The sequence below is a fragment of the Homarus americanus genome, unplaced genomic scaffold, assembly GCF_018991925.1.
Source record: "Homarus americanus isolate GMGI-L3 unplaced genomic scaffold, GMGI_Hamer_2.0 scaffold19117, whole genome shotgun sequence".
In the NCBI taxonomy this organism is placed as follows: Eukaryota; Metazoa; Arthropoda; class Malacostraca; order Decapoda; family Nephropidae; genus Homarus; species Homarus americanus.
The window spans coordinates 3,810,940-3,837,059 of NW_024754704.1; the positions used below are offsets into that span (position 1 = coordinate 3,810,940).

At 38.5% G+C, this 26,120-nt stretch overlaps 1 protein-coding gene and 2 long non-coding RNA genes across 3 annotated transcripts; 1 reads left to right on the forward strand and 2 right to left on the reverse strand.

Moving 5' to 3' along the window:
• Positions 1-1,466: 1,466 nt before the first annotated feature.
• Positions 1,467-5,244, reverse strand: LOC121855903. The gene is made up of 3 exons (XR_006086861.1): positions 5,165-5,244; positions 4,000-4,110; positions 1,467-1,592 (listed from the first exon to the last, which is right to left on the reverse strand). It is a non-coding gene; the product is annotated as an uncharacterized LOC121855903 (long non-coding RNA).
• A 126-nt stretch (positions 5,245-5,370) lies between these two features.
• On the reverse strand, positions 5,371-8,817 carry LOC121855966. The gene is made up of 3 exons (XM_042351183.1): positions 8,689-8,817; positions 6,719-8,192; positions 5,371-5,399 (listed from the first exon to the last, which is right to left on the reverse strand). Exons 1-3 carry the CDS (start codon positions 8,815-8,817, stop codon positions 5,371-5,373), a joined length of 1,632 nt encoding a protein of 543 aa, XP_042207117.1.
• Positions 8,818-16,931: 8,114 nt separating this feature from the next.
• Positions 16,932-24,063, forward strand: LOC121856011. Its single transcript, XR_006086869.1, has 2 exons — positions 16,932-16,990; positions 23,978-24,063. It is a non-coding gene; the product is annotated as an uncharacterized LOC121856011 (long non-coding RNA).
• The last annotated feature ends 2,057 nt before the right edge of the window (positions 24,064-26,120 follow it).

A 26,120-nucleotide genomic window follows, 5' to 3' on the forward strand; every position in this document is an offset into this window, starting at 1 on the left:
TAAAAATGTATTGGTATAATGTGTATGTGGTTGGTATTGCATATATACAGTTGGTCCTCATATTACGCGGTTAATGTAACCCGGAGGGTACCGCGGAAAGTGAGAAACGCGTAAAGTGAATAACATAACGTATGGGATTAATTGAAATGGAGTCCGGGCCGATCCCCAAACTCCACTTTTTGACGACACACAACTATGTTGTAGTAAAAATATTATCTTAACTTTATGATGGCATGCACACACAATTAATAATTAAGAGAAATATCAATAATATTAGGTTTTTTAACACTTACATTAGTAGAAAAGATGGCTGGGCACACGGGGATGGGCGGTTGGTTCCGAGGCAGAGGGCAGATTATTGGCCCTCACCTGTATCACTTGTATCAATTGTATCACTATCCACCACAGAGGCTTGCAGGGCCTCTTTGTCAAACCCCCCAAAGTTCATATAAGTCCATATCCTCACTATAATTATCACTATGACTGACTTGGGCCGGCTGTAGTGGGTGGCGGGTGAAGAACTGGTCATGTTTTGATGACTGGGCGACCTTGTGTGCACCATTTTCGCGCCTCTTACACAACATGGCGGATGGCGGGAGGTTTGGATCCAAAAATGGCGCGGCTTGCCAGCCGCTCTCCGCGTAATGGGGTTCACGACCGCGGAATGTGAAAATATTAGGTTCTGGCAAGGCACCGCGTTAACTGTGAAACGCGGAATGCGGGACCGCGTAATATGAGGACCAACTGTACATGAATAATGAATAAGGCTGATAGGTTGTATGAGAATGCAAATTAATTATTTGTGAAATTGTGTACAGTGTACACCTTGATAAGTTGATCATCATCTGATCTTGGCATGATGCTATTTGCTACCTATGCTATACAGTATTATAGTTATTGGATTCGTTTAATACTTTCTGTCTTTTCTTACGGTAAATAAAGATTATAAAGTGTATGTTGAAACTTGAATGTAAACTAATGTTTAATTTCATTTGTTCATTTAATTATTTGTGTACACCTTGATCATCATCTGATCTTGGCATGCTATACCTTTTTGGAAAGCTCTATGTCTAAGCTACAAGACAACATATGAAAATTTCAGCTCTAAGTCTGTTTTAAGGGTTTTAGAGCCAAAAAACAATCAAACCGAAGCTTAATTCATAAAATAAAAGTTAGAGGTAAGCGTTAGCTTCCGCAATTTTTTTTAGCTGTTTTGCGGTTTAGCGTTAGCGAATTTATCTTTTTAGTTAACAGATTAGCTGTTAGCGAAGCTAACTATTCGTTCAGCTGTGCCCACCACTGTGTATAGGTCTACCTACAACACAGCATACTCATGTGTGGGGTCTACCTCCAACACAACATACTCATGTACAGTATAGGTCTACGTCCAACACAAAATACTGTTCTTATAGTGTGTGTTTACCTTCAGTTTACCATCAAAGCAGAAGTTACTCACCATTTTGGTGTACATACTCGCACCAGTAATGCTGAGCACAGTGTAAGATACAGTACGAGTCCTTCCTGTTGGTTTTGATGCCGGGCGGGATGTCTCTCTCTCCTTTTATCCTGCACGCCCTAGGTCCAGTCACGGCCTGTAGACCACCACAACGATATAGCCTAGCATACTACCATAATATAGCCTAGCATACTACCATAATATAGCCTAGCATACTACCACAACGATGCCACCTAGCATACCATCACAATGATATAGCCTAGCATACCATCACAATGATATAGCCTAGCATACTGCCACAATGATATAACCTAGCATACTACCACAATGATATATCCTAGCATACTACCACAATGATATAACCTAGCATACTACCACAACGATATAGCCGAGCATACTGCCACAATGATATAACCTAGCATACTACCACAATGATATAGCCTAGCATACTACCACAACGATGTCGCCTAGCACACTACCACAATGATATATCCTAGCATACTACCACAATGATATAACCTAGCATACTACCACAATATATCCTAGCATACTACCACAATATAGCCTAGTGTACTACCACAATATAGCCTAGCATACTACCACAATATAGCCTAGCATACTACCATAATGATATAGCCTAGCATACTACCACAATATAGCCTAGCATACCACCACAATGATATATCCTAGCATACTACCACATTGATATAGCCTAGCATACTACCACAATGATATAACCTAGCATACTACCGCAACGATATAGCCGAGCATACTGCCACAATGATATAGCCTAACATACTACCACATTGATATAGCCTAGCACACTACCACAATGATATATCCTAGCATACTACCACAATGATATAACCTAGCATACTACCGCAACGATATAACCTAGCATACTACCACAATGATATAGCCTAACATACTACCACATTGATATAGCCTAGCACACTACCACAATGATATATCCTAGCATACTACCACATTGATATAGCCTAGCATACTACCACAACGATGTCGCCTAGCACACTACCACAATGATATAGCCTAACATACTACCACATTGATATAGCCTAGCACACTACCACAATGATATATCCTAGCATACTACCACATTGATATAGCCTAGCATACTACCACAATGATACAGCCTAGCATACTACCACAATGATATAGCCTAGCATACTACCACAATATATCCTAGCATACTACCACAATGATATAGCCTAGCATACTACCACAATATATCCTAGCATACTACCACAATGATATAGCCTAGCATACTACCACAACGATATAGCCTAGCATACTTCCACAATATATCCTAGCATACTACCACAACGATATAGCCTAGCATACTCCCATAATATATCCTAGCATACTACCACAACGATATAGCCTAGCATACTACCACAATGATATAGCATACTACCACAATGATATAGCCTAGCATACTACCACAACGATATAGCATAGCATACTACCACAATGATATAGCCTAGCATACTACCACAATATATCCTAGCATACTACCACAATGATATAGCCTAGCATACTACCACAACGATATAGCATAGCATACTACCACAATATATCCTAGCATACTACCACAATGATATAGCCTAGCATACTACCACGACGATATAGCCTAGCATACTACCACAATATATCCTAGCATACTACCACAATGATATAGCCTAGCATACTACCACAATATAGCCTGACATACTACAACAACAATATATCCTAGCATACTACCACAATGATATAGCCTAGCATACTACCACAATGATATAGCCTAGCATACTACCACAATGATATAGCCTAACATACTACCACAATGATATAGCCTAGCATACTACCACAATGATATAGCCTAGCATACTACCACAATGATATAGCCTAGCATACTACCACAATATATCCTAGCATACTACCACAATGATATAGCCTAGCATACTACCACAATGATATAGCCGTGCATACTACCACAATATATCCTAGCATACTACCACAATGATATAGCCTAGCATACTACCACAATGATATATCCTAGTATACTACCACAATGATATAGCCTAGCAAACTACCACAATATATCCTAGCATACTACCACAATATAGCCTGACATACTACCACAATATAGCCTGACATACTACCACAATGATATAGCTCACCTCTAGTATTCAACTTTGACTCAATCAAATATATTATAATGTTAGTATTCGGTGTTCCATTTGGTGATGTTGACAACTTTAATAATATAGTATTAATGTAAGTTACAGTGCTGAGTGATGACACAGTGATGACTTGATAACTCAGTGATAACCTTGTGGCCGTGATGACCTTGTGACAGCAGTGATGACCTTGTGACAACAGTGATGACCTTGTGACAACAGTGATGACCTTGTGACAACAGTGATGACCTTGTGACAACAGTGATGACCTTGTGACAGCAGTGATGACCTTGTGACAGCAGTGATGACCTTGTGACAGCAGTGATGACCTTATGACTGATGATTTAGCTACACTACACTCACCAGCTCGAAGTCCTTGAGGTAGACAATTGAGCAGTGTGTGGTGAGGAAGGTGAGGCGTGAGGCGAGGAGTACCAGGAGGAGCACCGCCACTTCCATCCTGCCGTTTCTAACCTGCCAGGGTAGACCAGTTCCTTAGTTACTCTTTCGGGAGTTTTTAAATGTTCATGATCACTCCTGATTACCTGAAGATTAGTACCCCTCCCCCCCACCCGGTTTATATCACTTGATTTTAAAATACTCTAATGCTATCTAGGGAGGTTAGGTTAGGTTAGGTTAGGTTAGGTTAGGTTAGATTAGGTTAGGTTAGGTTAAGTTAGGTTTGGTTTTAAGTGTTGTTGGGTTAGGTCAGATTACGTTGGTTAAGGTTAGATTAGGTTGAGTTAGGTTAGGTTAGAATACGTTAGATTATGTTACGTTAGGTTAGATTAGGTTGAGTTAGGTTAGGTTAGAATACGTTAAATTATGTTGAGTTAGGTTAGGTTAGAATACATTAGATTATGTTAGGTTGAGTTAGGTTAGGTTAGCGTGGTTAATCTTAAAGTGAAATAAACTATAGGGCTAATCTTCATTTGTTCCATTCCTTCTGCTTTAATATCTCACTAAGTATTCCTTGGAGGTTCTGTGGTAAATATTTAATACGGTACTAGACATCGCTATGATAACTTTATATGGTTTGAACAATATTTATGTTGTTTTTTTAATTCGGGTCTACAGTTGTGTAAATGTTTTGGGTGAAGCTACTAGTACCCGTTCAGTACTGTCAAGGAGCAGCGTCCACGTCATCCAAGATTGAGTTGTGGTTTATTTGGAATGGTTAACTGAGACCGAGTGATACAAGGACTGTTTTCAAAGATAAATGCCGTCTGATTCTAAATATTGATGAAAATTTTAATAAAGCTACAACGAATAGCAAAATAAACTAATAAAGAAGTAGAATATCAGCGAACTTCTCTAACAGCCTCGGGTATTTTCCTTCCTGTATACAGAGGAAAGAGTAGCTTTGGTAGTGTTTTTCTTTTCCATAATGAATGTTTAAAAACGGAAAGATCAACACAGGATTCTAGGAATTAATATTTTCCTTCATAAAACTTAATTTACTGAGTGTGATGGCGTGGATAGTGGAGTGGGTGCGGAGAGCTAACGAAGGAAGGAGGTGTAATGTTACCTGCCGGCCTCAGTGGTGTGACAGGTGCTTCTGAGTGGCAGGTCTGGTCCAAGGTCTTTAGTTATAGTACCTTGGTCTGGTCGTCTTCACTGCGCAGGCGTTTCTCACAATTCTCAACCAATCCTCGCTTCTGATTCTCCATCCACCAATCACAAACAGTGGCCAGTCAAATATCTGGAGATTATTTCGTCACAGGTAATAGCGACTCATATCACGGAGGCCAGTTCTTGTTGGCCTGTGTCAATATTGGAATTGTTTACGTATTCCGATTGTTTACATATTATGGTTGTTTACACATTGCGAATGGTGACATTATGGTTGTTTTCACGTTGGTATTGTTTATATATTATGGTTGTTTACACCACATGACACAGAAGTACAGTACACTAGGCTAACATTCTTCTCTATACCATGTAGGTCGTCCAATTGGTCAGGTTTTACTTTACTTTCTTATACACAAAATGACGAGAGCTTCTGATAACTATGTTGGCTGCTGTCATTGGTCGAAGTGACTTTTACTGTTTACCTTTGTATACCCTCAAGTAGAGTCACTCAAAAAAAATGTTGTGCTGGGGGGTGGTCGATGAATTTCAAAATGAACAGTGGGACTCCCATTGTCTTGGTAAGGTCGTCATCCGTCATCCGTTGTCATATTTCTCAACACAATTTTGTGTGGATAATTTTTTTGAGTGACAACATCTGTTTACACTGTTATAAATGCTGAATCAATGAACAACTTGTACAACGATTTTTTTTTCATAATATGTCCATGTCCATCTATATATCAACCTGGAAACAGTGTCGGATTTAGACCTGTGGAGGCCCATGGGCAGCCTCTTTGTGGAGGCCCCCCTCATTATAACTACCCACGAGGGTGGGGTGGCAAGTGAAGCGAGCCTAAACATCTGGGAGTTCCTGGGGGCGCTGTAAGCCCCCCGGGAAAATTTTGAAATTTGAACACTTCTTTGGAGAATTTTGAAGTCATGTGCAGTTATATTGAGGAAATTAGAACATTGAGAAATTTTTAATTAACTGTATATTTATTGATAGTGTACAAATTTCCAACACACACACACACACACATACACACACACAAAAGTGAGATATGACTGGAGTAATTCATGTGGTTTCAAGTCGACCAGCCCTGATATAGCTACTACCGCACATGTCAAAAATTTTCAAAAGACTTCACAGAAAAGAAAATATTATTCGTTATTACAGAGAGATGATTCTTTGCATTAATAATCAGATAAACCTCTACTCAAATAATGGTTCTGTCCAAGAATGCATGTATAGGCTTCTTTAAGTCCACGGTCAGATGGATTCAGAATAAATATTAACTTAACTATAAATAAAATTGAAGTTTTGCATCCAATAGTAAAACAAATAAACAATTTAATGAATTTGATAAAATTATAACAAAAGTATGAACATGTTGGAAAAAACAAGAATTTTAATAAAAATAACTGCCATCGACCATGGATAATGGGTATATTGAACACAAACATTGATCAGTTGCAAAATAGAAAATAAACATTACCTTTATTTACAGACCTCTCTCATCATCTTCGTCTTCAAGTAATTGAGTGAAGAATGCTGTAAGCTGCACAAGTTCAACTCCAAGTGTTTGATCCAAATCAATTGCTGGAAGGAAATTCTGAACCCGAAATTTTTCTGACTGTGAGAGTGCTGCTTCTTCTGATCGTCCATAATCCAATGGATTGAGTCGTACATTACGTTGACGCTTGCGTGTCTGTGAATAATCCCCAGTTTCTGACATTTCCCTTCCCTTCTTCTCATAAACATGGAAGCAATCTCTTTTTTCTCGTATAAACCATTCCAAGGACTTCAGTATTGCTACCGCTGTGTTCAAATCGAGTTTAGGATCTTGCAATGCATGGCTTGTTGCATCAACTCTGCCAAGAATGCCATGCCAAAACACAGCATAAATAGCAGTCTCTAACTTGCACATCTTATCATGGAGACCATTGGCTTCATAACATGTTTTGCTCGTCTCATTTTCATCTCTTGCTATTTTAGCAAGTGCTACACTTATTGGGAGATAACCTTGGACAACTGCTTTCACTGCAACTGCTCGACAGGACCATCTTGTTGTGGAAATCCTCTTTGGCACAGATACCGGGCCAGACGCTACAGTTTTCAATAAATCACTAAGAATTGCATAACGATGTGTAGAAGCTGTGAAGAAAACATAAATTGCCTCAAGAAAATAAAAACATGAGATAGCTTCTTGACAACATTCAGCTGCAGCTTTTCCAACCAAGTTTAATGAATGACCAGCACAGGGTATCCAAATTGCATGATGATTTTCAGCTACAACTTTGGCTTGCAGACCATTGTACCTCCCTCTCATAGATGTTGCATTATCATAAGATTGCCAACGACAATTTTGAATGTCAATGTCATTGTCTGCAAGAAACTTCATCAAACCTTCAAACATTTCTTGAGCCTTGTGTCCTTGATTTGGCAAGAATTTCACAAATCTCTCAACAGGTGTGTCATGCTCCATGTATCTGATTATCAGAGTTAGTTCATCAATATGGCCTTCATCAGGGGTGGAATCTAGAGAAATTGAGTAATATTTTGAGAGCTTTATACGTGAGATAATTTCGTTCAGTACTTCATTGCCCATTAGTCTGACAATTTCTTCACAGATGGTTGAAGACAAATAGTTTGTATGACCAGTGCCACGATTAGCATGATTCTGGATGTGTTGCCTGAGGAAATCATCATACTCGGCCAAAAGCTCTAGTAATCCCAAGTAATTTCTATTATGAGGAGATCCAATTATTTCATCATCTCCACGAAGAGCTAGCCCTCTTTCACATATAAATTTAAGCACGCTGATCAATCGCTTTAGAAGACTACACCAATACTGCTCAATTTGACGCACATGCGTAGTTAGTTTAGAATCTATACCTCCAGCTCCCTTTGCGCGACTTGCTGCTGACAAAACTGCTTGAATGTGGTCCTTTGATTGCTCATGGACAACAAGCCTATTAGCATGCTTCCAGTCGCAGAACCCATCGAATGTGAATTGTGATCTTAGAAACACCCATTAGCTTGCAAAAGAAGCAGTAGACCCGCCCATTTTGAGGGAGAAACAAAGCCAAGAACAACACAACTACCCATTTCGATTCCTTCGCTCAAACATGGCTGGTGTTGCATTGCTACTGACATTATTTGCATTTTTTGTACTGCTGATTTTACATCCAAAATTTAGCATCACTGTGGTGGAGACTCTCCAGAACCGTTCGCAATAAATTGTTTTGTCAAATGTTTCTGACCATAAGCTAATGTCAATGTCATAATTTTATTAGTAGTTGCCATTTGCACTTGAGAGCACTTTATGCTTTGATTCAATTCAATCTCCTCAACAGTCTGGTCATTTCCCTGTAGATGAGCTAGAGCTGCCGCCTAAAGAAGAAGCTGATGTATCACATGCAGGTACGTTGTTGCACTTGTTCTGGCTGCCTTGAAGATGAGCTTGCAGAAGCACTGACTAGGTGTTCTGAAGCTGATGGACGAAGTGAGGCTTCAGTCAGTGACGTGTTTTTAGCATTCTTTAAACCTCTCTCAGCACGTTCTTTAGATGTCTTTCTCTTTGCCTTTTCCACTTTCCGAAACGTCATTGCACCCGCTTTGTGTCTGTCCATTCCTCATTTCTGCAACAACAATTTTCTGTCCCATAAAGACGGACACCTAATTTTCGTTATAATTGAAAACGTAATAACACAAATTGGCGTTTGCTTTTGCTACTTTTATAGAGGTTAATTGATTGCTGCTCCCTGGAACATTTGGACGCCAGCATATTTGTTGAATTTTGGGTAAGATTATGACCTCTCCCTCCTGATTTCTCCCAGTCTCACCCCTAAAGCTCGCCGTCAGTTTTAGCCTCCTTTTTCTACATTGACTATACTGTGTTATACTGTATATACTGATCGTGGAACTGACAAGGAAGCCGTCATTAATATAGTTAATGTACTCAAAATACATAAACTAACTCAGCACACGGCCAATCGACCTTAACATGGTACCTTAAAAGCACAATTATATATGTGAACGGCATATTCTAGAGCACACCAACCCACACTCAAGCACAAGCATCAGGTGGCTCTCTCTCCACTTTCGCCCTACTGTACATTTGCAAAGACATGTTCTGAAATGACCTTCTAACAAATCATTCATCACTGAGCGGCGACGACTTCACTCCAGCAAGCACACCTTGACAATTCTCTCTCATTTGCATCTGCAAGACATGTTTATGTCTACTCGTGGAAATGCGAATCATGGGCGACGCAAGTCTCTCTTTAATCGACAGACACATGACAACCGTGTTGCAGATACTACGACTGTCCTTCGACCAACTGTCAACAACACAGCGCCCTGATGGCATTAAATGGAAGTGATAATGAAAAAAATATTTTTATTTGTTTTATTAATCTCAATTTCGTTATTCATGTAGTTCATTTTTGAATCAATATATGTTTGTGGAATTCTAAATATATAATTAACCTTTACAAACAATAGCATTCATTAAAAATATATACTGTTCATAGGAAAACCAGGTATTCATGAATTTCAAGGAGTAGCTAGCCCTAATTTCTATCACGCTTCTTTAGCACAGACACATAGTTTATGTGATGGAATAGATAAACATAGTTTTTAAAAAATGAAAATAAAATAATCCAAGTGGAATAAACAAATAAATAAGTATTTGTAATATGTAGGCCCCAGATTGTGGAGGCCCTAGACGCTGCCCACTTTGCCCCTCCTGAATCAGCCCTGCCTGGAACTGTAGTAGATAATGACGAAAATTACGATGTTATTTACTTACACTTTAGCAAAGCATTTGACAGAGTACCGCACCAGAGGCTTCTGGAGAAAATTAAGGCCTGGTATCGAGGGGAAAGTTTTAAATTGATAAAATCATGGCTCACTGATAGAACACAGAGGGTCAGCGTAGATGGTGTTAACCTGGAGTGGGGCCGTGTAACCAGTGGGGTTCCCCAGGGCCAGTACTAGGCCCACTCTTTGTTCATATAATCTACATAAACGATGATACTGGATCAGCAGTGACATAAGCAAGTTTGCGGATGACACCAAAATAGGGCGGCAAATTAATCTAGGCAGGATGCAAATACTACAGGAGGATCTAAATACAACTGCAGGGGTGGTCTGAAAATGGCAAATGAAATTCAACACCAGCAAGTAAAGCGTACTTAATATTGGAAGAACAAATATTTATAATGTATACAGCCTAATAAATACCTCAACCTATAGTCGACTTGTGAAAGAATTGGCATTGTAAGCCCGGACCTACGGCCTAGAAAAACAGTGCGTTAATGTTCGAAATAAGGCAAACAGAGTATTGGGTTTTATATCTAGAAGTGGCAACAAGAGTGAGGTCTTATTGCAACTATATCTTTGCGCTAGTTAGGCTGCACCTCGATTGCAAGTTCAGTTCTGGTGCCCCTATTATAGAATGGATATAAATTCACCAGGAGTCGGTGCAGTAAGCAATGACAAAATGATTCCGGGACTTGGAAACCTTTCCATATCAGGATAGTTAAAGAAACTTAACTCTGTATCTCCTAGAAAGACGAAGAGTGTGGGGAGATATGATAGAAGTATTTAAGTGGTGAAAGGAATCAATAAAGGGACATAGATAATAAAAGCCTCTTATAATATCTGAGCAGATAGAATCGGAGCAACGGATTCAGTTGTACAAGCTTAGGTTTAGGCGGGAGATAGAAAGAAACTGGTTCACAAATAGGTGGTGGACGAGTGGAACAAGCTTAGCAACTTGTAGTAAGTGTGGAATCTGAAAAGTTTCAAAAGGAGGCTAAACAGAGAGTAGTAAAACTCTAACAGAGCTGCCAAGCACAGGCCAAACCAGCCTATTGCAGACCTCTATTTTCATGCCTTATGTTTGGTACCCAGAATCTAGATGCACAGCCATATGTAGCTATAAGTTACAGGCTTATAGCCAGTGGAGAATACATTCCCTGCCCTCCCCTGGCGTAGTTGATATAGAAGGGAGACAGTGACACACAGGAGAGAGGAAGTGAATGAAAGGTGCACTACATGATGTGGGTCAAATGAAATAAATTATAGTAGGCTTTCTGTGTGAGTTACAAACTAACCAAATCCTTGGGACTTGCTTTTTACACACACACACACACACACACACACACACACACACACCACTTGTACAACACTACTTACACACTACAATGTATACACATTATCTTTTGCACATTCCTCCGCTAGCCCCCTCCATAACCATTACTACCCACGCCACCTCGAGCACAAAAGCATATGACCGTCAAGAAAAATTACGTGCTTTGGTTGATATCCAGAAAAGATGAGCTTCATATTGTAGTGGCAGTAAATGCTAACAAAAATATTCCAGATTCCTGTTGTGTGGAGGATAATGTAGATGGTGTGTTGTGGATAGATGAAATTATCGCCGCTATCACCTGAATTTATGATGGACTATCATAAATTGGGGCACCATCACTACTTCATTCTTTACTTTACCTGTACCTTGTTTATCATCCCTCCAAAATGTGCATTTTATATTTGGCAAAATATTTGAAGCATCCTAATTCTTCAAATTACAAACATCAAACTGCAATGGGAAGCATTATTTGAACGCTACAAAGAGCGCACCGATTCGTCGTATTATTAGGCACAGCAGGTCGGTTTTTAACTCATTAAGCCGCCAATCATACTGCAGTGGTGGTTCAGATTTCAGCACATTTAAAAAATTATCTTGTAATGATAAGCTTCAGAGGAGAAGTTTCACTGTGAATGCCGTCATCGGCTTCATACATTCCTTACTCTACACAAAACACAATTTAATGTTTTTTTTCATTATTACTGTCAACTTTCTGTCTGTATGAAGGTGTAGTCTGGAGTCGTCACCTTAAGGTGCGGTTGCACGAGCAATAAAAATTGAGCAACATGAGGTAACATTACAGTTGGAAATTTTGAAGAAGAAAATATTGCCATGACTGTGATTGCTGCAACCAGTTCGCCAGGCCGTAGGTACTTACTTAGAAATTAATTTAGCGGGAAAGCCTCCAACAGAGCAGAGAGTTCTGCCAGAGTAATATTTCTGCACTATGCAGATTGCACAATATTATTTGTTTTCACACACAAAGCTCAGTATGGCTAGAGGCAAATTATACTTACGCTTCCCTCACCAGATCCGCGGAAGGCATTGTAAAGAATGGTACATGTGCTTATCCTGGATCAGTGTGTGTGTGTGCGGTTCCAACATAGCCATGAAATATGTCCTACTATTCATTGCAAGAGGCCTCAAAAAGTCCTTGAAATTGGCCCCTGTATGGGCTCGCTACGCCCGCTCCCTGCTTACACCACTGAATAAAAATTAAATACTTTTACTTTTATTTATTTTTTTATCCTCCGCCACTGATCAGCTCGTGAGCTGCTTGGGCGGTCGGGCACATCTCTGTTACGCACTGTTGGCAAGTACTGGGCATGCACCGGCTCCTGAATGTATCTGAACCTGCTCCAGTGTTGGTCACTTCTTGTCTTGAAAGAGCTCACACTCGGTACCGTCACTTTACTTTTATTTTACTTTTATCCTCTTCACCACTGATCGGCTCGTTAGCCGCTTGGGCGATCGGTCACGTCTCTGGTTACTTTTCCTTTTCATTTATCCTCTTCACCAAAAGATCGGCTCGCTAGCCGACCGGGCGATCGGTCACGTCTCTGTCACGCACTGTTGGCAAGTACTGGACATGCACCGGCTCCTGAATGTATCTGAACCCGCTCCAGTGTTGGTCACGTCTTCTCATGAAAGAGCTCACACTCGGTGCTGCCAACATTTTCGAAGATTGTTCCAAGAGTTTACAACCCCTACCCGAAAAATTGCCCTCGCAGTTTTCTGGACTTGCGGCTTCTTCAATCTTGAGCTGTGACCTGTGGGACAGTGTCCCCAGCTCCAAATGACACTCGACTGAGTAGTGCCCCTGAGATGCTTATACACCTCAAACGTCCCCCCTTGCCCGTCTGTAGCATAAGCTAAGCAAGTTCAGGCGCTCCAATCTCTCAGGGTAGCTGAGGTGCCGAAGCGCAGGCACCAGCCTGGTGGCCCTCCTCATTTTCAACCAACTGGCAGTCCCTAGCATATCTCGGGGACCAGACGGTACAGTACCCAGATGGGGAAGCACTTTACTCTTGAAGATCGTTACGAGGACGGACCGTCTAGATATCTGAACGACCTTCTTATAAGACCCAATAATTTCTTTGCCTGATTTACCTTCTTCTCGCAATGGCCTGAGAATTTCAGCTCATTGTCGACATACACCTGTGGTCCTTTTCACAATCAATCTCAAATAGTGCAGTTTCTTCATCCCGTTGGGACATATGATACGCCTCCTTACCGTTGGTACGCCCCAGGTGCATCCTCTTACACTTCGTGACATTGAATCTCAGCAGCCATTTCTTCGACCATTCTTGGAGCCCAAGAGGTCCTTCTACAGCTCTTCACAGTCCGCTTGGTTCTTGATTTCCGAAATAACTTGGCGTCATCGGCAAACATTTGTATGAGGAGTGTACAACATCAGGCATGTCATTTATGAAACAAACAACAGAGGGCCCAATACACTGCCCTGTGGTAACCCACTTGTGACAGGTAATGGAGATGATTTTCCCGCCCATCACCACACACTGCTTGCGGTAATGTAGAAAGTCTTCTATTCACGCTATGAATAGATTAGGGGTAGGAATGTTAAAAGGAAATACAATAATACCATAAATTAATTCACTCAATTTCAAATCTCTGAACAGAAAGTCAGATTAGCAACCTGGGACTTGGTCACAATTTTCGTGATGCCATACAGGCAGCAGGCTCTACCATTAGACAATACATTATGCTTCAAGCATCTTTCCAGGAGGTAGTGCCTCCCTGTTTGGTAGCTTCCTACTACTGGGAACTTAACAATTTCACATGTTTTGTGGGCGGTGGAGCATAATATGAATAATTAAGTGTTGAACGGACTAACCATTAGGTGTGTCATAATGAGGCGAATTCTTTTTTTTGTTTGAAAAATCCACCATGGTATTAATGATAGTTCTATAGCAGAATCATGTGATATCTCTAGATGAAATTTTCATTTTTTGCTAGGTAAATTTTAATTGAAATCTTATGAAAACTAGTATTCCAACCTTCGGTGAAAATTAATTCCTTAACCTGGGACTTTGGTAGTTACGCAGATTCTGACCAGGATAGCTGAGGGCATTGAACGGCTTTACTTTCCTCAGTATTTCTGAGAGGATACCTTAACCTTCCTGCGTTTTGAGGACAGACAGACCAGCACAGCACTGGCCCATTGTGTTCACAGAAGAGGGTGACAGAAATAAACTGTCCAGGCTAAAGATGCAAGTCCTGGACCTGACATGATGCATCCTAGAGTGCTAGGGGCTGTGCAGCAGGCTTGCAGAGCCCCTGAAGATTCTGTTTTGTAAATGCCTGGATGAACAAATGGTCCCCAGTAGATGGAAAGTGGCTTATGTTGGTCCTATCTTCCAAGAAGGGCGATAGGCACTCCACGAACAACTATAGACCGGTGAGCCTGACCAGCATAATATGTAAGTACTTGAGAGTATTATCAGAGATGCAACGATGGAACATCTACTACAGAAACAACCTTGTAAAGATTGCTTGGTTTTATGCAGGAGCTCTTGTAACTAGTACTCCGGTATTGGATATTTGGACCCATATTCTAAGTGGGGTGGTAATATCGACAATATTTACCTAGATTTTGCCAAGGCTTTCGACAGTGTACCCACGAGCTGAAAATCAAAACGGAAGGGTACGGAAAATTCGGGGAAATGTCTAGCGTAGATGAAGAACTTTCTACGCTGCATAAGCAACAATGTGTGGTGATTAATAACTTTTGAAATCAATCATCTGTACCTGTAACAAATTGAGGAACCTGGGTAGTGTATTGGGCCCGCTGTTGTTTGTTTGTTTTTCCATAAATGATATGCCTGACGTTGTACCTCCTCCGCCTGAAGTGTTTTGCCGATGACGCCAGTTGCTGGAAATTAAAACCAAGCGGACTGTGAAGAGCTGCAGAAGGACATCTGTGATCGAGGAATGGTCGAAGGATAGCTGCTGATTCAATAATGGCACGAAGTGTAAGAGGGATGCACCTGGGGCGTACCAGCAGTGAGGGCGTACCATATGTCCCCGCCCAGGATGAAGAAAATGTAGTTGAACTGTGTGTGAGAAAGGACCTAGGTGTGTATGTTGACAGCAAACGGTTCTCGGGCCATTTGGCCCCAGCAGAAGAAGGTAAATCAGGCAAATAAAATTATTGGGTCTGCAGAAGGTCGTTCAGATATCTAGACGGTCCGTCCCTCGTGACGATCTTCGAATTAAGTCTTCCCCCATCGAATTACTGTCACTATCCTGGTGCAGAATATGCTAAAGGACTGTCAGTTGGTTGAAAATGTTCGGAGACCCGCAAACGTTGCCTGCACTTCAACATACAGCTACCTGAAGATTGGAGCGTCTGAACTTGCCTGAAAGCTATACTGGGCGACAGGGGGTTCGGTGAGGTTTATAAGCATCTCCAGGGCACTACTCAGTTGAGTGTCCTTGGGCTGGCGGTTTCGCCCCTAAGGGTCACAGCTTCAAGATTGAAAAGCCGCAAGTCCGGAAAACCGTGAGGGCAAACTTTTTCGGGTGGGGTTCGTAAACTCTTGGAACAATCGAAAAAAGTGTGTGCAAATAAGTCTAACTAACACCCCTCAAAAAAAAAAAAAAAAAAAAAAATGGACTACCCTCCTAGTTACACAGGACCTGGCGGCCTACTAACCCAACAATAACAAATAATAATAATAAGCAGCATTATATAAATAAACTAATATTAATACAAAGGTCTGACGACCCAAGGGAGCAGAACAAAGACAAAACACCAATAAGAAAGATGAAGGATCTGGTTGAGCCCAGATTCTTTCTACTCCTACTGTATTTCAGTTTCACCACTTTTCCTTCAACTCCTAATAATCTTTCTTTTTTTAACTAAAGACTTCGTATCGTATCTCTCTCTTCTTCTAGCTACAGCCGCAGCAAGCAACACCACCTCCCTCCGCCGCTCTGGCGGCCTGCTCCTTCCGCCGGCGAGCGCTGGCGACCCCAAGCTGGTCCTCCTCTGAGCACCCTACCAACTGCACCTCTACATACGCTTGTAATCATGCTGCCTTCAGCACCAGCTGCATTGTACATCAATACAATATGTATATGTGAGCACATTGTGAGTTTCCTTTCTCCATCCCATCCTGAGTCTCAAACCAAATACCACATACCCCACAATGTCTTCAATAAAGACAAGCTAAGGTGCTCTGTTGATTACCTTTTCCCGTGTGATTTTATCAAGATTTATCTTATCCACGTTTTCATTGTGGATCTACATGAAATATATATATATATATATATATATATATATATATATATATATATATATATATATATATATATATATATATATATATATATATATATATATATATATATATATATATATATATATATATATATATATATATATATATATATATATATATATATAAAGGCGCAAAGTAAATGAAGGGTATATAGTAATTTCATTTGGTTGTGTACAGGTGAAGGGTCGGCTCTTGCAACACTACGCGTTGAGTCACATGGGTTTTGTTTCTCCAGCTTAAGTCTAGAAACATTTGGTGGTCAACCTCACGCGGTTGAAAACGAACGTAATACAAAGGGCTGTATGGCTGTGTAAAAGCGTAAGTTATAGTGTGTTGATACTATTTAACAGTAGCGGTTTTATTTACAATTTACAATTAGATATATTAACAGTGATGACATTGACTCGTGTTAAATGTCAACAGGCATAGTTGACCACTGTTTCCTCGCACAGCTGCGGTGACACTCTCATCTATCAAGGCAGTATTATAAGTATGTGATCACGTATGCAATTTCTTGTTTGTGTAACTGGTAATGTCTGCTGAGAAAAGCACTACCGTGGACCACGAGTTGTTCTATTTCGTTGATTTTTTCCACGGATGTTCTAGATGACAGGAAGTAATGAAAAGATACAACAATGCACAGAACCTAATAAAACATGATTATTATTATCGTTTCGCTCACGCAGAGAATTTTAGGATTTCATGTATAGTTAGGTTGGGTTGAGGTTATGTTGTTAGGGTTTTACAGTGGTTTTTGAGGTATTATTATCGTTTCGGTCATGCAGCGAATTTTTTTTATTTTAAGTTTTGGTTAAGTTAGGTTGAAATTATGGTTTTCCAATTTTGTTTTGTGTGTATTTTGAACGACTTCTAAATAGGTGTATAACCGAAACAATAATTTTACCAAAACCCTGACCCGATCAAAGTAGGTGTTTGTAACTACTAAATATTTTGGATAATATTTAAGGAAAGAGAAAAAATATGGTAAATTTGGGTAAATGTTACTTTTAGTTCTATATTCTTCTAGCGACTCAAAAAAAATATCCAATGTATTTTTTGTTTAATTTATTTGACTCAAAATGTTGCAAATCAATTTTTGAGTTATGACCCTCCTGCTACTAATAATGGGGACCCCAGGGAACCGGGGTGGGGTAACTAAAAACTAGACTGTGCAGTTTTAAAAGTCAAATTCATTCAAAACACAGGAAAACATTTTCATCACTAAAACATGCATCCTAACCTAACCTAATCCAACCTAACTTAACCAAACCTAACCCAACCTAATTTAAACTAACTTAGCCCAACCTAACCTAACCTAGTTGGCCCCAGGTCACACTGCTTAACCCTGTCTGGTCACTAAAATATGCATCCTAACCTACTGGTAACCACTTTCCTTACCTTATTCAGAATCAGAGGAGGATGTGAAAGGCCTAGGTGACGCTGCCTGTACCCGAGGTTCCTGGCTGAGCCTCTTCAGTGTTGTCCTCGTCACTACTACCTACTACTGGTGGTGCGAGAGGGGGAGGGGCGTTCTGAGAGTGGTGGGTATAATTTTCAGCCACCTTCTATACATGGAAGACATCATCTCCATGGGCATTAATAAATATGTATCTGGTCAAAACATTTTACGTATTGCTTTCTCATGCCAGGACACTTTATCCACTCTTACACGTCCCTCCAAGCCCTTTCAACTGTCTGGGTATGGATGCGGGGATTTTCGGGAGCCACAAAATTTTCACTATGGTTCTATAAAATGTTGGTAAACACACTCACTCAATTTATTATATACCCGCCTAAATTCTGAGTAAATAATACTTCTAGGACGAATATATTTAAAAATGTAAGTTTAAAGTAGATCTAGTGCGGTCTTCTAAACCTGGGTCAATGAGCAGAGTAATAAATCTCTTTTTCGATACTCATTCAATACCCCGAAACATCCATACCTGACTTAAAACACTGCCTTTCTCATGTTTTCGGTGGGTAATGAGTGTTTTGTCTATTTCAACCTCTATATTGGGACCACGGGTAGCTTCCTGATTTTCAAACCAGTGCTGACATACCTAACTACAAAACGAACGCCAGACAATGGTAGTTTCCGCACACTTTTAAATGATGATTAAGTGGCTCATGCTTCCAAAATGGAGACAAAAACAGAATAACAAATATCCTTAGTTTTCATATCGGCACATATGTTCCTTTGATAGGAGAGTCCTTTGGGTCACTCACTTAATGCACACAAAAACGTCTTTTTTTTCATTTTATGAATTACATATGAACTAGTACACGCCATCGTTTTTGTTTGGGGCAAAACTCAGGGTTAGGAGCACAACACAGATGTCGGTAGTACAGTACAGTGAGTTCTGCTATATAACGCTGGTTTGGACAACGTTGAATTGGCTCAATGCTAGGCTTTACGAAATGAGGAACGATATTTGTATAACACTAATGCTTGTTTGCTGTAATTCGATTTTGCTGACTATTTCTCCAGTTTTGTGTATAAACTGTGAATATGGTAAGGAAGAATATCTCCAAGTAGCCGCGGTGATCTCATTCCGTGATGATCGTGAAAAGAAAGGCTATAACCCTTGAAGAGAAACTCGATGTTATCTACCTCAAAATCACCCTCCCCCATCGTTATATTCTATATTTTTCAAGGTAAAGTGTTACATTTACTGTATGATTTCATTATTAGATATTGAATGTAATATTTGTTTTGGACATTGTATCCCTGTGTTAGGCTAACTACTAAATTTTTCGATTTCAAGTAGTAATCTGCACCCCTAACCCTATTTTCTCCATAAGCTGCTATATTTCTATTACGCTGAATTTCTATCGCATGCTTTTACAAGAACACAACTATTTCAGGAGTAGCAGAACTGACTGTATGCCTTGGAAACATAAAAATTCTAAAGATACATCTTCTTTGTTACAACGGGCCAGGTCAAAATAGCGGATATCACACCGTTACACAAAGGGCCATACTGCAACTGAAAATTTTCGATAGTGGACTGCATTTAAAACAAAAGTGAATTTGATTGGCCGGAAATGAAGTAGGTGATATAAATTCTGAAATGCATAATTGCGATTGGTTGTGGGTATGAGCTATCCGGCACATGCACAACTGGATTTCTGAAGATGACAGCGGGTCACCAGATAATGGCTGGATATGTCATGGTTAATTTCCCAACCAAAACTTTCAAGCGCCATATCTTCTTTATTATGCATTTGTGATGGAAACATCATAGAAGAAAATTGTCTTAGAATTTTCTGTACATTTCACATCTGTTGCCAGATTTATCGTAAAGAATTATGGGACTAAGTACCTAAATTTTCACTTATCACTATGCAAAATCGGAGTTGAAACTGTTTTACCGATGGTTTTTGATGTGTTATGAATGAATTTGAGCCCCATTTCTGGCGCAAATCAATAGTTTCTGAGATAAGCCCCTCCCATCTGAGAATCTAGAGATTTGCTATAAAAATCAAAGTAAAATGTGTTCAAACACAAAAAGCAATCAAAAAAACCATTTTGAATCTAACCAAACCAAACCTGATTTAATTAGGTGGTTCCACAGTCGTTCGATGTTCTGGATGCTATGTCGTTATACTCCTATGTTCTGGGTGTGCACGCCATGTGTTTAACATACCTTTATATAATAAAAATTTTAAATATTTTGCTTATGCCAGAAATACCATTGAAGAAAAGTGTCTTAGAATTGTCAAATTATAGATTGCAACCCAGGTATAACCTGGAGATTTGTTTCATGGCAACAAGTATTTTAACTGATAAAATTACCCACAATATTAGTGGGCAGGACTTTGAAGTTGAGAGAAAATGTGGAGTAAAATACTTAAAAAGAACACCAAACAAACCTATGAAAGCAAACAGACGACACATGGTGGTGGCCGATTTTCGGAAGTATTTACAGAAAATAATTAATTTCTTAACATACAAAGCATATACAGTAAAGACAACATTTTAGTGTCATATGAAAATTTTTTTCACTGTCTTACCCTGCAATTTCGATCATCTTTCATGCCCTGCCCACTACAGGTGATTTATGATCATAGGTAGAGAAAACTATAAACTAAAAAAAAAATATATATAATAGGATATATATATATATATATATATATATATATATATATATATATATATATATATATATATATATATATATATTTATTTATTTATATTATATATATATATTTATATATATATATATATATATATATATATATATATATATATATATATATATATATATATATATATATTTATATATAAATATATATTTATATATATATATATTATATATATATATATATATATATATATATATAATTAAAGTTGTAAAATTTAAGTCTTACTATCAATTTTATTTTTTTCCCAGAAATCGAGGTTTTTCCCATGGTATTTGGTGTGAATCATTCGAATTTGACCTTTATTTCCATCGGAAATGAGTAATTTTTTAGTTATACCCCCCTCCTCCAAAAATCTTGGGGGATCTGTGGAAATTCAGAGTTTTGGGGCCGGGTGAGAGCAAAAATGGAAGCTAATCTAATCTAACGTAACCTAACCAAAACCTAACCGAACCTAACTTAATCAAAACCAGGTACATGATGCCCACTAATTCCCCACAACTCTTGCGAGTGGAAAATACCTGTCTTCGCTGTAACACACAGCTTTCACGAGGCGCCTCGCACTTTGGTATCATATACCGGGTAGTATTTTTATTTTATTTTATTTTTATTTTTTAATATATTTATTTAACCAAACTTTTAGAAAAATTATTCGAGATTATTCTAGTAAGGAAATGGAGTTTATAATTCAATTAGAACTGGTTTTACAGACTCCAGTAGTTTAGACTCTTGGAAAACTTTCCCCAGCACCCAGAAACATTCTGAGGATGTGGGCTAGTGTCTGGGTTTGAGAAAGTTGTTTGGATATATATATATATATATATATATATATATATATATATATATATATATATATATATATATATATATATATATATATATATATATATATATATATATATATATATATATATATATATACATATACACACACAGTTGTACCCCACTTAACGCGGTCAATAGAACCCAGAGGGTCCCGCGTTAAGTGAAATCCGCGTTAAGTGAACAACAGAACATATGGGATTAATTCCAATAGAAACCAGCCCGACCCCCAAACTCCACTTTTTGAAGACACATAACTATGTTGTAGTAAAAATAACATCTTAATTTTATGATGGTACATGCACACAATTAATACTTAAGAGAAATACAGTCGCCAAGTTAATGTCCATTCAAATAATGGACTCAACTCCCTCCCCCTCTTCTCACACTACACTGCCGGCTCTTCCCTCTCTGAGAAATTTTGGGGGGAAAACTACTAAATTTTAATAAATGATACCTCAAACTAAAGTTAGGATAATACAATTGACATTGCTGGATTCCTTGTAAGACCAGGAATATTTTGAATATAAATGTCATATATTTTGCACAAAAGATAACATATTTACTAGAGAAAACATTATATCTAAAATTTGTATGTCTAATGTAAAATATATGATGTTTATATTCAAATGATCACCAAATTATAAGAATTCCAGCAATGTAAATTATATTCTGGCCGGGTAATTTGTATGAATTTTATGAGCTAAAACAAATATCTTCAGTTAATAAAAAAAAAAATATTCTTCAGGACACTATCTGTCAATCAAAGTACCCCACCTTGCCTCTCCCCTCTTCCAACCGCGTGGTCAGTCCCAACCCTCCCCCCCACCCCCCACCAATCCTCCCTTCAAGAGAAGAGTGGGTGAAAAAAATAAATTTTAACATTTTGTATTAAATAATACCTCAGATTAAAGTTAGGATAATATAATTGACATTGCTGGATTCCTTGTAAGACCAGGAATATTTTGAATATAAATGTCATATATTTTGCACAAAAGATAACATATTTACTAGAGAAAACATTTTATCTAAAATTTGTATGTCTAATGCAAAATATATGATGTTTATTTTCAAAATGATCATCAAATTATAAGAATTCCAGCAATGTAAATTATATTCTGACCGGGTAATTTGTATGAATTTTATGAGCTAAAACAAATATCTTCAGTTAATAAAAAAAAAAATAATCTTCACGACACTATCTGTCAATCAAAGTACCCCACCTTGCCTCCCCCCCTCTTCCAACTGCGCAGTCAGTCCCAACCCTCCCCCCACCCCCACCAATCCTCCCTTCCAGAGTTTTTAACATTTAGTATTAAATAATACCTCAGATTAAAGTTAGGATAATATAATTGACATTGCTAGATTCCTTGTAAGACCAGGAATATTTTGAATATAAATGTCATATATTTTGCACAAAAGATAACATAGTTACCTAGAGAAAAATTTTTATCTAAAAATTGTATGTTTAATGCAAAATATATGATGTTTATATTCAAAATGATCACCAAATTGTAAGAATTCCAGCAATGTAAATTATATTCTGACCAGGTAATTTGTATGAATTTTATGAGCTAAAACAAATATCTTCAGTTAATAAAAAAAAAAATAATTCTTCACGGGGTAACAGATGGTCGGTCGGTCGGTCCCTCCCTCCCCCCACCCCCCACCAACCGTCCCAAGGAGATGTGTGGGATAACCACTAAATTTTAATAAATAATACCTCAAACTAAAGTTAGGATAATATAATTGACATTGCTGGATTCCTTGTAAGACCAGGAATATTTTGAACATAAATGTCATATATTTTGGACAAAAGATAACATAATTACCTAGAGAAAAATTTTTATCTAAAAATTGTATGTTTAATGCAAAATATATGTTGTTTATATTCAAAATGATCACCAAATTATAAGAATTCCAGCAATGTAAATTATATTCTGGCTGGGTAATTTGTATGAATTTTATGAGCTAAAACAGGCAGTCAGGCAGGGTGGCGGGTGGGGCAAATCTAAAAATAGCGTCTCCAGCCGGACACTCACTTATATGTGAAAAAAATCCGTGTTAAGTGAAAGTCTACTACAGGCACGCGATATGAGATAAAAACGTAGTTATGAAACCAAGTATGTAATATATATATATATATATATATATATATATATATATATATATATATATATATATATATATATATATATATATATATATATATATATATATATATATATATATATATATATATATATATATATATATATATATATATATATATATATCTGTTTGTTTGTGTGTGAATGTGTTATTAATACTTTAATGCCTGTACTTCATCTTTATCTTAAGGTACTCAACAGTTTTGAGACAACTTGTGGCCGGTAAATTTAAGAAGAAAAATGAGCGGCTTAACAGATGAACAGCGACGTATGATAGAAAAAAAACGTTTGGAAGCTCAGCAGCGGTTGAAGGAAACGAAGCTCAAGGGTGCTGTTGCAATCCCGTCAACAAGTAATACAGCCCCCCAAGAAATAATATGTGCTCCTGAAAAAGCAGTGAAGAAAAACCCTCCATCAGCAGGTATGAACAAATAATTTTACTCTCCTAATGTTATATAGTACTGTATATGCAATAATGTACTGTATTATGATAAGTGAATCTTAGTGTTAATACAGTACTGTTGGATATTTAGATTTTTAATTATAAATGGAGTCCATTTGATCAACAAAATACTGTATAATGATTAAGTATTTTTTTAATGTGTATGTGTGGAGGTTAAATATATTGGCTTTAAAATCAGGTTTTAAATTTAATATACTGTGCATGAGATTATTAATGATAATATTGAGGAAGTTTTCACTGGATTGTAAAACCAAGGGACTCCAGCTTTAGTGATAAAATATTTGGAGTGTGTAGTTATGTTTGTGTCTGTTTGGTTACTGAGTGAACAATAGGGGGCAGTGAAATTTTGCTCAAAGCTGCACTCTTCAGGCATTGTTCCTTATACATATCTAAGACTCCATGCCAAATTTGAAGTTGATATGTCGAGGTTTAGTCTGCCGCATTTTCTACTGAAATTTTTAAATTTACCTACAGTACTAGCCAAACAGCCGCTGTGGCGGTGCAATGTTCTGTTCAGTGTTTATCAACTTTTTTTTTCATATCTCTTATTTCATTTAAGTTGTCTTGTTGCAGATGAGTATGGTGCTATGTCTATATTGATTATCAGTTGATTTTGTCCCTGATCCAAGGGCTCTGACACACACCAGTTCACAGAACCGGACAAGACTCCCTACACTGGCTGCCGCTTGTGACCGATACTTGATTAGTGATTATGCTGGAGCTGCCATTGCTACTGCCACCTTAACTGACTATGGCATTATCACAAAGGATGACAAGAGTCAGGTTATTGGACCACATAAGCTGCGGGATGCGAGACAAAAATACCGATTTAAGAGGCAAGAAATTGAGATGGTTAGTTTAGATAATTTGACGTCACTCTATTTTGATGGTAAGAAGACCGCCACTCGTGTGATGATAAAGAATGAGAAGACCGAGAAATGGAGTTCGAGGATGATGGTGAAAGATCATTATGTCATCATGGTTGAGCCTGGCAATGAATATCTCACACATGTGACTTCCAAGACTGGACACGGAAAGCAGATTGCCAAAACTATTCACGAGTTTCTGGTGGAGAAAAATCTAACCCAGCAGCCCATTGTGTGTGTTGGAACCAATGCAAATGTAGGATCAGAAAATGGAGTCATTCATCATCTTGAAATGTTACTTGGTCACCCGCTCCATTATTTCATATGTCAGCTTCACGGAAATGAGCTGCCTTTCCGCGCAGTTTTTTATCACTATGATGGTAAACCAAGTGGTCCTGAGCATTGGCGTGGTCCCATTGGAAAGCAGATCAAGGAGTCTTTGTCTGAGCCTCCAGTTGTCGCCTTCCAGCCAGTCAGTTTCCCTGATTTCCCTGTGTTTAATGATGAAGTGGAGAAAGATCTGTCCTGGGATCAGAAATACCTGTATAGGATTTGTAAAGGAGTTATCACAGGTGTTGTTGAAGATGACTTGGCTGCTATTGAGCCAGGTCCTCCCTGTGTGTCAAGGTGGAACACCTTACGGAGTAGAATCCTCAGGCTGTATGTAGCAACATCAAGACCCAGCCATGAGTTGAAAAGAATTGTCATTACAATAATAAAGTTCAGTGCTCCAATGTGGTTTTACATCAAGATACACCCTTACGTAACACACGGCTCAAGGAACGTATTCCAGTCCCTGCTATATATGAAACACGTGAATAGTGAGGAGGAGACGATAGTGAAGAAGGCTGTCCAGAGAAATGCATACTTCGCCCACACAGATCAACTTCTTCTTGGTATGTGTGCAGATGAGGACATGACTGTTAGAGAAAAAGCTGTCTCAATGATAAGAAAAATTAGAGAGGAGAATCAGCAAAAGGAAGAATGCACTGGCAGATCTGAAG

What these genes read in the sequence shown, in the direction of transcription:
- LOC121855966 (XM_042351183.1), bottom strand. Translation starts at nt 8,817, where the DNA reads ATGACGTTTCGGAAAGTGGAAAAGGCAAAGAGAAAGACATCTAAAGAA. An exon ending in CATCAGCTTCAGAACACCTA is followed by an intron (nt 8,193 to 8,688) that starts GTCAGTGCTTCT and finishes TGCGACTGGAAG; the next exon opens with CATGCTAATAGGCTTGTTGT. An exon ending in AGACGAAGATGATGAGAGAG is followed by an intron (nt 5,400 to 6,718) that starts GTCTGTAAATAA and finishes ATATTGACACAG; the next exon opens with GCCAACAAGAACTGGCCTCC.